The sequence below is a fragment of the Pyrus communis genome, chromosome 8 (genome assembly GCF_963583255.1).
Source record: "Pyrus communis chromosome 8, drPyrComm1.1, whole genome shotgun sequence".
Taxonomy (NCBI): Eukaryota; Viridiplantae; Streptophyta; class Magnoliopsida; order Rosales; family Rosaceae; genus Pyrus; species Pyrus communis.
The window spans coordinates 6101411-6114900 of NC_084810.1; the positions used below are offsets into that span (position 1 = coordinate 6101411).

At 38.4% G+C, this 13490-nt stretch overlaps 1 protein-coding gene and 2 pseudogenes across 1 annotated transcript; 1 reads left to right on the top strand and 2 right to left on the bottom strand.

Annotated features, from left to right (window-relative positions):
• Positions 1-4370: 4370 nt before the first annotated feature.
• Positions 4371-5762, bottom strand: LOC137742844 (uncharacterized). The gene is made up of 2 exons (XM_068482792.1): positions 5528-5762; positions 4371-5164 (listed from the first exon to the last, which is right to left on the bottom strand). The coding sequence occupies exons 1-2, from the start codon at positions 5760-5762 to the stop codon at positions 4371-4373; spliced, it is 1029 nt and encodes a 342-aa protein (XP_068338893.1).
• Positions 5763-8021: 2259 nt separating this feature from the next.
• LOC137743679 (lysine-specific histone demethylase 1 homolog 2-like) lies at positions 8022-10954 on the top strand (annotated as a pseudogene).
• Positions 10955-11781: 827 nt separating this feature from the next.
• LOC137741901 (protein ULTRAPETALA 2-like) lies at positions 11782-13032 on the bottom strand (annotated as a pseudogene).
• Positions 13033-13490: the final 458 nt, after the last annotated feature.

The following is a 13490-nucleotide window of genomic DNA, read 5'->3' on the forward strand; positions in this document are numbered from 1 at the left end:
TCTCTATAGGAAAATTGTAGGGAGTCTACTCTACTTGACTGCAACTAGGCCTGACATTATGTATGCAGCCAGTCTCTTATCAAGGTTCATGCATAATCCCACAAGAATTCATATGGGAACTGCTAAGAGAGTACTCAGGTATATCTCAGGGACCTTATACTATGGGATCAAGTATGAGAATGGAAAAGAAGCAATCCTAGTTGGCTTCTGCGACAGTGATTGGGGAGGCAGTGAAGATGACATAGAAGTACCTCAGGGTATGCATTTTCGTTTGGTTCTGGAATATTTTCTTGGGCTTCTGTCAAGCAACAAAGTGTTGCACTGTCTACGGCTGAGGCAGAGTATGTGAGTGCTGCAATGGCTACCTCTCAAGCTATATGGTTGAGGTTTGTGTTGAAGGATTTTGGTGAAATGCAAGTGGATGCTACACCACTTATGTATGACAACACATCAGCAATAGCTATGACTAAGAATCCTATTTTTCACCAGAAAACTAAACATATCAAAAGGAAGTTTCATTTCATAAGGGAAGCATTGCAGGAGAGTACCATTGATTTGATCTACTGCAAGTCTCAGGATCAAATGGCAGACATCTTCACCAAAGCTCTACCTAAAGACAGATTTGTTTATCTCAGAGAAATGCTCGGGATCAAAACCAAAATTCATTTGATGGGGAGTGTTGGAATCAAATGAAAGTTGTTTTTAATCTAATGGCTGACAAGGAAAGGATCAACTGTTAAGTCTTTACTTAGTCTCATAGGACAAGTGTAGGCTTAGATTTCTGTTTATAAATTAAGGGCTAAGATTGCTAGTAACAGAAAGTGTTGTTCTGATATTTTCTATAAAATATCTGTGCTGATGTTCTCTGTGCAGAGAGCTCTGCACATTCTAAGAAAAAACCTTTCCTCTTCCGTGTAACATTTTCCCTCCTAAAATATCAACTTCAAAACAATTCCAAGATTATAACAAATGGCACCAAAACCGGCGACATTTCGTTCCCCATTCCAGGCCCCATCAATGTTCATTTTGAGATGCCCCGATGGTGGAGCAACCCACTTGGAGAGAATTTGTACCCGAGTACGGTGACCTAGCACCGAGGTTCGAACGAACTCATGCCACCACATTGTAGCCCGTTTGACACAAACATCAGGAGGGTCCGTCCTGTCATTCCATAGCTTGCCATTCCTTGCGCCCCACAACGACTAGCAAATCATAAGGAAAATCTCAAAATTTTTCTTTGAAACTAAATTTGCCACATCATCTATCCATGTCAGAAAGTTTTGGTGGTGTACATTCCTCAATAATGGTCCAAGACTTGAAGCCAGCCAGGCACACTTTGCAAATGGGCATTCCTTCGTAAGGTGGATGGTGGTCTCTCCGTGAGTGTTGCATAAGACATAAGCCAAGTCCGTAGTTATATGTCGTTTTGCCAAGAGTGCTCGGCAGGTATGAAGTCATTGGTAACCCTCCATAAACACACCTTCACCTTTGGTGGGACATTTGCATTCCATAGCCTGGACCATAGCTTGTTTGCAATTTGCTGTGTTGATGAAGAGGCCTCATGGGTAGGTGGTTGTAGCCATTTCTGAGCAAGGTGGTATGCGCTGCGCACTGTAAACCTCCCATTTTTCTCGTAATGCCACGTTAATTTGTCCGGTGAAGAGCGGATACTTAACAGGATGGAACGAATTAAGGTTTCTTCTTCCTTCAAAAACAGCGATGGTAACAAATCAATCTTCCACCGATGTGTGAGGGGGTTGATAAGTTCGTTTGCGGTTCTGAAAGTACATCCCGGTGGCTTGGAAGAGAAGGGTCGAAATGGCATTAAGCTTAGGTCAAGAGTTTTATTTCCTTTCATTATAATCGAAATCAAAGGAAGGAAACCTTCCCTCTGGCTATATATCAAGCCAGTGTCTACAGCGTTCATGTGTTGACGACGGTATTGGATATGAAAGCGTGGAGGAATGTTACAATTCCTATGTCACACATAGAAAACCAGTTTTGTAAGAACAAAGTTCTACAAAAATGTATTCGATTGAAACAAATTTATTCGTATTCTTTGGGTTTGAATATGTTAAGAGTAAAATTGGCAATTCTTAAACAAAATGCATGAGAATGTAATGTCTTAAAGTAGTGCACATTTTAATTGTAATTGTTTTAGTCTAAGTATGTCTTTCATGCTTTCGATCACAAAAATAACAAGTGTTTAAGAGATATCTACTCAGGTAAGTTCGGCATGCATATCCATTAGGTTAAACTAACGTAAAATTAGTTAGAGTAAAATTGGCAATTCTTAAACAAAACACATGAGTATGTAATGTCTTGGACTAGTGCACGTTTCAATTGTAATTGTTTTAGTCTAAGTACGTCTTTCATGCTTTCAATCACAAAAATAACAAGTGTTTCAAAGATATTTACTCAGGTAAGTTCAGCATGCATATACATTAGGTTAAATTATTACCCATCCTAGAACCTTCAGAATACTTTGTTAATTGTATTCTTCTCTCACCGAGGAGGAAATTAAGTCTTTTTAACTTTAATTTTTAATTAATTTTTCTCAAAATCGGAAACAATAAGCTATATTTCATTAAATGATTCTTAAAATGGTCATATTTCTAAATTTCCGATTAATGCTTTTTCCCATCCAAATTGAATTGTAAAACAAGCGGAAACCACCACAACATATATTAAATAGCCTCTTTTGTGGTCAATAACATGTACTGTTAAATTTGAGAATTTCATATCGGGCATGCCACATGCAGATGAACTTTTGTCCTTACAGAAACCAGCCGGTTGTAAAAGAGCACAGCATCTAGCAATGCCAGAATTTCCATGTATGCAAAAGATGCTGTCTTGCCACTTCAAAATTACTTTTGTCTATATTTATGGCCTCGGTTATATCAGCCCCTTATCTCTCACTCAAAAACTGCATCTCAGAGCTAGCCATGGCCAAGGAAGTTAAAATTGAAGCAAAAATATGTGTAGGGATTGAAGCCTTGTGGGAAGCTCTTGCAAAAGATTTGAGAATCTTGATTCCCAAAATCATCCCAAATTTGGTCAAGAGTGTGGAAGTGATAGAAGGGGATGGTGGCATTGGAACAGTCCCTTCTCTTCAGTTTTGGCTCTGGTATGTAACTCGGCCTTCAATGTTTGAGTATGAACAGCTTCTTTGAAATCCCTCCACCATATCACAATTTTTTATACAAAGCGATAATCTAAATCATTCTAATGGAAATGATTTCCACCATATTTCTTATTCTTTTATACACATGTTTATTTTTAGATTTTAAATCGAATAAACCAAATGTATTCAAATCATTTTTGGTTTTTTAATTATTTTTTATTATTTTTTATTTTTTACCACAGTAAGTATGATGATAAAAAAGATTTTGCAAAAATCATTTTTCATTAGAATAGTTTGGAGAGAGAGAATTCTAACTGGGTAAAAAATGTCATGTTTGTTTCTAACCAATTAGCCTAATCCACATCCATCATCATTGACATTTTTATGGTGACGTTTCTTTTCAAAATTATATGATGTTAAATGCTAATGATTAAATTATATATATATATATATATATATATATATATATATATATTTTTTTTTTTTTTCCTTCTTCTGGGAACAATTTCAGATGTACCAAAGATGAGTTACCAAAAGGAAAAGATTGTGGGGCTGATGAGTCTGTACACAAATTTGGGCTGCAAGACATTGAAGGGGGACACCTGAACTTTGGGTTTTCTTCATACAAAACAACATATTCCAACTTACTTCAATTCATGAGAAGGAGACCCTGGTGAGCATTAAGATCACCTATCAGTCTGAAGTGGAAGACAATAACGCCATGCCATCTAAGACAACAATGTCCACTTTGGCTTTGGTAAAAAACTTAGAGGAATATTTGTTGAATAATGTTGCTGTCTAGAATTTTGTTATCATTCCAACAAGGTCTGGGCTGTTTCAATTCTAAATGGTAATTCGCCATTTTCTTGAGCTGGAAAAACCCATTATGGTTGTAATTTCAATAGTAAGCTCTTGATAACAACTTTATTTTATTAATTAACAATCGTCATTCATAAGATTTGAACTCACAACCTCCTTTCTAAAAGTAGCGACCGAGTTCCAATAGACCAAATAATCATTATTCTCATATCAAACTCAAATCTAAATTTGAGGATCCAAACGAGCCTTATGTTCTTTATTTATCTTGATATTTCATAATCAAGGCCATAATTAATTATTGATAAACACGCATGCTTTGAGTAGCTAAAGCAAACAGCAGGTACATGTTTTCACTGCCAACATTCAGTTATTCCCTTAGAAGCTAATTGTTAAGCGTCCATATTATTTGTTATCTTGAATAAATCACTCATTTTTTGCAAACAATTCCATATCCTCCTGAGGATCTTCTGGTGCAATCAAGTGTGCCATAATCCACAATTGCTGATCTATCATCCTCTGTCACACTTTCCTGTGCTGAGAACCTGCAAGAAACACAATCTGCCGACAGAAGAGATGAGGTTCGATACTTATCTTCACCCCCCAAGACCGGCATTGCCACTCCAGGCTTTGCCGGGTTCTCAAAATCAGGCCTGTAAGTCCTTCCAAGCACTCCCTCAACTTTCGTGGACAGAGCAAAGAACTTAAACTGGACTTCCAAATGTGTAAAGCAGTCATCGGAAGGAACTTGATAGTTGTGGATTCTATCATCTTCTTTGGTTACGGGCACCACATTGATCATAATCTCAGCAACATCCTTTAGGGACACAATAACACTGTTCTTGCTTGATATTCTCTCAACTTTAATATCCTTTTCTGGAGAATACCAAGTGGAGAGATACCCTTCTTGTAAATCTACATCGTTTCCGTTGTGGGTGAATTTTAAGTGGTCAATTTGATTGTCCCAAGCAGCTGCTTTGGTGGCTTCTACAGAGAAGCTGTGAGTGCTGAAAATGATTCCTAGGGCTTGAATCCAAGTGTAGTCACGGCTTCGTTCTGCTGGCCTATGGCCAATGAAGCGACCATTGATCTGGAGGTTGTTGTCTGAGACCAAGCTAAACTGCTGGTTGCTCTTGCCATGGAAATAGAAAACAATGCCATCACCGCCGATGAAGCGGGGATCATGGCATGCTGATCCAGGACTATTGCAGTTTGGTTTACGGTCTAGAAATATCAAACATTTACTTCATTTAATTTGTATACATAATTAACGGAAAAAGAATTAAAGTCCAATATCAAGCTACAAGGTAGGTAAAATTAACAATATCTCTTATATTTTAACGAAATTAAAGAGCCAAATAGCATTTCTCAAGCAATGTTCTTTTGTCAGATCAATAACTTTGGACCATGCATTCACACAAGTGCACCTGATCGACTAATGATCAAGTTTGATAGACTCATAATATATAATATGTCGGACTGTCTTAAAAATAATATTTTCACTACATTCATACGGGCTAACTTATTTAAATTTTGAGGACGCTACTAACACAAAGAAAACAAATGAAGCCGAGATTGTTAACATACTTTTGCAATGGGCCTTGCACATAGGGGAATCACAGTCAATATAGCAGACTTTAGCTTTCTGGTCTTCAGAGTAACTGCTAGGGCATTCATATGGGCATTCCACAGACTTTCCAAAGCATCGGCTTGCCGGGTTGGTACAGTAAAGAGATTTGTATGCTTTAGCTTGAAATGCTGCACCTGCAACAAATACTAGTACGATGACTAATGTGGTGGAACTGCTTCTTAACATCTCCATGCTTAATTGTTAATAGGCTGCAGATTTTAGGTCGATAGAATTGTAAGAAATGGATCAGTTTCCCATTGCTATTTATAGATTTAACCTTTTAATTTTGCTTTACATCTCAGATATCCTTATATTTTAAAGCTTGTGACTGAATCGATCCATAGCTGAAATTAGAAGTATGAACCGGAATTGTTGGCTAGCACTTTGCCATTGTGAACATACATGCATGTTCGCATATTGTAGAAGATGAATGTCTTCAAATACAAATTAGGTTAGTTTGCTTGCATATGATTCAGGAATTGGACTTTCGGCCATGATTATCTACATGTCAAATTATATCACTATCTGGTTTGGTTACTGATGATTCAGGATTGGACTACATTTGTAGAGGGTGGTTTTTTATACGATCTACTGTTCAAACACATGACTTCAGAGTGGAGTAAATATTCCTAATTACCTACAATTACCACATTTGTGTACCACAGTTGTACGACCTTTTTAATAGAAAATGAATCCCACATTGACGTATTGGACAAGGGACCTTGCATGGACTTATAGTAAATTAAACTACTCTTCATATTGCTAATTAATTTTATAGTGAAATCTCAACTTTTAGATCTTACATCTATTAGAGAAGTGATACACTCAATGGCTGAGCAAAAATAAAAAATAAAAAATCTATTAAAAGGGGTCAACCGTAGATAAAGATTTGACAAGTTGATTTCCCCTCATAGACGTTTTGAAGTGCCATATTACTGATATGAAAATTTATTTAAGAAATGTCAGCTTTTGTAGCTTGATTAAAGGTTTACTCAGTGAGAAGGTCTAATAAAAATAAAATTTGTTAACTTGAGAAGGGTTAGTCGACCACCTTGAGCATTTATCGGCTTTGTCTTTGGATAAAAAACGTGATTAGTGTTGCATTTTTTGTGCTAAAATGGTTTGGAGTTCGTAGTATATGCAATTTGATTTTATGGTCAATTGTAGCTTAAGGTATTTCCTAGGTTGTGTCTGTGCCTTGTTTTCTTTGGGAAGTAGCAATGTAGAGAAACCCCTTCGACAATTAAGGTGTACTTAAATGTAATTAGACTGGTTCTGAGATGAAGATGTCCAGTTGACAAAAAGAGAGGGTCTTTGAGTTATTATGAAGAAAACAAAATTAGCATAAAAATTTGAATTAGGGATGAAGGCTTTATCTTACAATTTCTTTCTCATTTTCTAGCGAACGCTATATGTCTTACAATTAAATTAAATGAAAGATATTAAAGGAGAGAAAAATTATATAATGGGGATCTTATGGGGTGTCAAAAGAAGCTATATCTACCGATACTGGAGGGAGGAATCAAACTTGATATCTCTGGAACAGAGATGAATATTTTTAATAAATTGAGATATATAAGTCATTTTGGTGTTACAAGCACACCAAAATTTGATTTCGCATAAGGGATAATAGTTGTGCTTCCATATGGGAAACTTTTCTTTTCACTTACGATTAACGAATCTTTACCGTTTTGGATATCATAATCGAAACAATTCATTTTCTTTATCATCATTTAAATATCATATATACAAAAAATCATTCAATTTGAAGATCGTTTAGTCATTCATACACGTTAAACCAATCAACGATTTTGATAATAAATAACATCTTCATGATGAACCGTTCATTTGTTTTATGCATATGAATAACTAAAAGATTTCCAAATTAAATAATTTTTAACAAATATGATCTTTAGATAATGATAAAGAGAATGAACGTTGGATCTTTCTTATAAAGGGATTTGGTAGCAAAGACCCCCGTGGTATCTTTCTCTATGGATTCCTTACCTTTGAATCACAGTCTATGTCTAATAGGACTCAGGGTGATTCCGATTATGATGTTCGGACGGTAATAATTCGTAGGTGGGAGGACAAGTAAGTCCCCTTATGGGAACACGAGCATTATCCCTTATGGGAAATCAATTTTTGGTGTACTTGTAACACTGAAATAATTTGTTTCTCAATTTATCAAGAGTATTCATCCCTTTGCCTGAGGTACAGAGTTTGATTCCTCTCTCCAGTCTCTTATTGAAAGAAAAAAATATAGTGGGCCACTTCACTACTTCAGGCCCAGACGATTTGTTACTGGACCTACTCATTTGCATGTCCAGCATTGATCATCAATGTCAAAGCCCAGCGTCCCTTCATTTCCCTCCAATCCCCCATTTCAATTAACTCGTCGTTTCCATTTCGCATGCTCGCGTAAAAAAAAAATTAAAAACCCTAACTCCTACTGGACATGCAAAACCCTGCTAAATTTTCCAGTTTCTGATTCAACTCGGTCCAACCAGGTGAGTCGCCCTTCACTTTCAATTCCCGATAACATTTGCAACTACTATATTTTGCACCTTCTTGTGAATTGAATTTTGAGTGCAAAATTGGGGAATTAGGACTCGGATTTAGATTAATTTTAGTTCGTACTGACACTCTGAGTGATATTAACAGTGAGTTCTTGGTGAAATCCCTGGCTGGAGCTAGAAACAATATGGGTTTTGAGGGTAGAGATTCATATATGTGAATTGGCTGTTCAATTTGTGTGTAAAGATGATCAATGTCTCAATACGAGAATCCGAAACACACTGTTAATGGGTTGTGAGGAATTGCTTGATATGAAATATCCAATTGGTGATATTTACTTCTTATGACATACTGGTGGTATTCCAGAAATGGGGTGTTGTGTTTTTTATTTGTTTTTAAGCTGATTACTTGATTTGGGTTAAAAAGTTGTTGTAAAGAGAGTGCGGTCTAGGGTAATGGAGACACCGGGTTCAGATGGTTCTGTTCCTAAGCATTCTAGGCGGTCTAGGGTAGTGGAGACACCAGGTTCAGATGGTTCTGTTTCTAAGCGGTCTCTGAGGAAGAAAGCAAGTTTGTGAAATTATGACGAGAATTTGATGGATGATATTTAGGTGGTACTTTTAAGAAAAGGAAGGGTACAAAGGTGGATTTGGAGAAAGAGACCGAAACAGAGGCCATGATAGCGTTGTCCCTCGGGTTCCTCATTGATGATCTGCTTGAGGAGGAAAAACAAGCTGGGGTGGTCAGCGAGTTGGGTGGGAAGCAGCAGAACGATTATATTGTCGTGAGGAATCATATTTTAGTAACATGGCGGAGTAATGTGTGAGTGTGGCTTTCAAAAGGCCAGATTAAAGAAACTGTGAGTGGTGATTATGAGCATTTGATATCTTCAGCTTATGATTTTCTTTTGTACAATGGATACATCAATTTTGGGGTTGCACCAGCATTTATGGCTAATATGCCAGAGGAGGTAACCGAAGGGTCTGTCATCATTGTTGGTGCGGGACTTGCTGGACTAGCAGCTGCAAGGCAGCTCATGCAATTGGGTTTCAAGGTGGCTGTTTTAGAAGGTAGGAATCGACCAGGTGGAAGAGTTTACACCCAAAAGATGGGGAAGGATGGAAAGTTTTCTGCTGTGGATCTTGGCAGCAGTGTCATCACTGGCATCCATGCTAACCCTCTTGGAGTTCTGGTGAGGCAACTCTCCATTCTGCTTCATAAGGTCAGAGATAATTGTCCTTTGTACAAACCTGATGGGAAACCTGTTGATAAGGACATTGATTCTAAGATTGAAGTCATCTTTAATAAGTTGCTTGACAAAGTCATGGAACTCCGACAAACAATGGGTGGGTTTGGAAATGATATTTCTCTGGCTTCGGTTTTGGAGACGCTGAGGCAGTTGTATTCTGTCGCTAGAAGTACTGAGGAGAGGCAACTTCTTGATTGGCATCATGCAAATTTGGATTATGCAAATGCTGGATGTCTATCAGATCTCTCAGCCGTGTATTGGGATCAGGATGATCCTTAGGAAATGGGTGGGGACCACTGTTTTCTTGCTGGAGGTAATGGGAGATTGATTAGAGCACTGTGTGAAAGCGTTCCCATATTCAATGGAAAGACTGTCAATACTATTAGGTATGGAGATGAAGGGGTTGAAGTTATTGCAGGGGGCCAAGTGTTTCAAGGGGATATGGTCCTATGCGCGGTTCCTCTTGGAGTTCTGAAAAAGGGTTCTATCAGATTTGAACCTGAGTTGCCCCAAAGAAAGCTCGCCGCAATTGAAAGGTTGGGATTTGGGCTACTGAACAAAGTAGCGATGCTTTTTCCTCATGTTTTCTGGGGTAAAGAACTGGATACTTTTGGATGTCTCAATGAACATAGCCATAAACGTGGAGAGGTTTTTTTGTTCTACAAGTACCATACTGTATCCGGAGGTCCAGTTCTCATTGCACTGGTGGCTGGAGAAGCTGCACAAACATTTGAGTGCACAGAGCCATCAATACTGCCCAATCGAGTTTTAAGCGTCCTCAGAGGTATGTATGTATCAATAAACAATTGATTTATGATTCCATTCGACTCACGTCTCTGTGTCTTCATCATTGGGGTGATTTTGCAAAACATCCATCTAGATCTAGTCTTCCTTCCTGTCTTATAGATTTTGGTTTTTCCATTTTCATTTCCCCCTCTTCAGGAATATATACTCCTAAGGGCATTGATGTATCTAGTCCAATACAAAGCATGTGTACAAGATGGGGCTGTGATCCCCTTTCCTATGGTTCATATTCTCATGTTCGAGTACAGTCATCTGGCAGCGATTATGATTTACTAGCAGAAAGTGTGGGAACCGCCTGTTCTTTGCAGGTGAGGCCACAACTAGGCAACATCCAGCTACCATGCATGGGGCCTTTCTAAGTGGCCTAAGAGAGGCTTCATGCATATATCATGCCACAAGGTGTAGTCAAAACTATCCAGGGAAAGTCATGCAAAAGAATGTTGGACCAAGCAGTGATATGCTCGAAGAACTATTCAAGAAGCCCGATTTGGAATTTGGGAACTTTTCATGTGTTTTTGATCCTTCAACAGAGGACCCCAAATCAATAGGGCTTATGAGAGTTGGTGTTGGGAGTAGTGAAAACAGTTACAAACAAGAGTTAAGCTGTAGCTCCCAACATGCCATAACCATACCCTAGCAACTTTACACGTTTATATCTCACGAGCAAGCATGTGGGTTAGAACTGGTGACCGGAGAAGATGAAAGTAGGCTATCATACTTGGTGAAAGTTTTCGGCTTGAGGCTGATTGGACCTCGTGCCATAGGAACTTTAGGTAACTCCTTGGCAGTTAGCATTGCCAATGGTCGAAGAGGAAGGGGAAGGAATTGCATTTGTTCTTTTGTGCATCGTGTGGAGTTTCATGTTCAGGTGCACACTTTTGCGGCGGGACATGGAAAAAATAGGTTTAAGAGAGAAATTGATCTCTCAGGGTTGAACTAGGAAAATCCATTTTCTGCGTTTCTGTAGAAGATGTTTTAGTCTAACCTTGATTCAGGTAGCAGATTAACTAAGGAGTCATCGACCATTCATTCATTCGGATGTGAAGTTTTGATTAGGCTGGAGATCCCATGTTAATAGGGAACAGATTATCAATAGACAATGAAAGTTATCGAACTTTTCCATATAGCATCTGTTGATGCATTGATGTGCTGGTTCTTATTTTCGTCGGGTGTTTGAAAAGGGCGACGGCAGAAACCTGTTATTGGTGACATATTTTGGTGCAATTTGTGTCTAGTTTCTGAAGTTGTTTTGTAATTAATTTCATCGAATGATTTTTTCAGCATGTGAGCAACTTAACTAAACCACCTCTAGTCCTGAATCAGTTTGATAGAAATTTAGAAGATAATTTCTTGTCTAGTTTCCAAAGTTGAATGTGGAAATCGACAATTAAGTCCCTTGTCTGTTCTTCAGTTTTGAAATTATTCCGTTTCAAGACCTTCGAGTGTTTATTAAGACGTTTATATGTATAACGAAATCCATAATCTAATACATGAAATCATATCAGCTGACTTCTCTGATTCCGAGTAGCATTTGATAAATAGTACAAAGCACATTACTGTCAAAGGAAACTCATCAAAATGAACATGGGTGGTAGAACAAGGAGCAACCTAAAGCTAAAACAAAAGGAGGGATGAGTTTAATTAGGGTTTGGCATTGTGCATGAAATCAATACAGGTGCGGCAATTGCAGTCCGAGTAGCGGCAGTTGACGCACCCTACACACACAGGAAGTGCAACCCTGGCATGTGGAAGCATGAGGACATCCCCTGCCGCTCTTCCGACTTTCACGCTCTTCCTCATCACTACACTTTATTCTTTATCATGCAACAACAACAAAAATGACCTTTTTTTAATCTCCAAAATACACAATACATTGAACTGACAATACATTGAACTGAATGTTCATTTCATTTCAAGATAGTTCTGAACTCGTTAACGAAATCTTAATGCTCCGATATGAAAACATGATCAATGATTCAGACTTACAAAAAATGACATTTACTAGTACAATAAATCACCAAGTTTTTCTAGGTAGTAGACATGAAATAATAAAAATGAAGTGCATAAAAATTAAAATGGAGAAAGAGGATAGAGACTCACATGTCATAGGGGTGGTCAGCACATTTCCATCTTCTATTCCTTGAGGCATTATGGAAGGCTCTGCACTCTTCTTTAGTCCGCAGGCGAAACCTGCGTTCTTTCTTGCACTTGAAGCAGCGCAGCAGTTCATCCCTGTGAAGGTTCCATCGCCGCCGAATAGTAGAACCTAACTGGCCTTCGTTTGAGGCATGCCTGTAAAACTTCATCAGCCCAGTTTTCCAGAGTGGCACTTTCTGACCATCTTCGTCCATCGTAACCCAGATGTTGCTTTTCCATTTTCTGGGCCCCCCTTCTTTAGGATGCTTCTCGAATTCATCGGGTGTCAATTTAAGACCCCCACTGCGTTAATTGCACGTAAAAGCTTGCTTAGTTCTCAAGAAATTAGCCAACAACGTATTGTGTATCAAAGTTAGCCTCATGCATGCAGGTGTGTAGGTATGTGCAACGTACGTTATTTTTTGATCAGTTTGTGCTTCTCTCAGTCGACGGGCAGGATGAAGCGTAGACTGATCGAGAAATAATGCAGGTGGGAATGCAGATCCATGGTTTCAAACAAGTACCTCTCCGATACCATATCAGGTAATTAGATAAATTAGAGTGAGTACCTTCGTTGCAAGATGATGAGAGGCATTGGCAAATAATCGAAAATTGCCCTGTGGAGGAAATTCTCAGCTTTCCTACAGAGTCGCCGTACTTCTTGCTCGTACAGCCACAAACGACTTCGATGTAATTTGGACCTCGCTCAAGTCCATATAAGTTCTCGACTGGTTTAATATCTTCGTCGGTGAACATGATCTTTCGATTTTCATTTCTGATCTCGATAGCCCTTGCAGCTGCAGATGAATTACTAGATGTCGTCGCACCTGTGACTCAAAAAAATAAAAGCACCAGTACGATGAAAATAATTAGAAGAGATGATCTGGATCAATATGCATCGAAAATTAATCAACGAAAACTTGTTAGAAATAGCACGACAAGAAGTGAGAATTTTTATCGGAGTGTTTTTGTGTTTGAAACCTTGTTATGTCGTAATGAAGCCGAAATGCACTCATCATTGACACCTAAACAACCATATGCAGAGGTAGAAAAACGTGGAAATGATGAGAGAGAGAGAGGGTGGGGGTGGCTAAGGTGCATACACGTTAACAATTCCGGAAAATAATTTTCACACGCTATTCTCTCTCTACACCCTTTCTGAATTTTTTGACCATGAAATTGAATAAAAGCAAAGGAGAGCTAAAAAACATATA

Bases quoted from the DNA above. Each gene is read 5' to 3' on its own strand.
- LOC137742844 (XM_068482792.1), bottom strand. From the start codon at position 5,762: ATGGAGATGTTAAGAAGCAGTTCCACCACATTAGTCATCGTACTAGTA. The intron at 5,165-5,527 runs GTATGTTAACAA...TGATATTTCTAG, and splicing joins GTGCAAGGCCCATTGCAAAA to ACCGTAAACCAAACTGCAAT.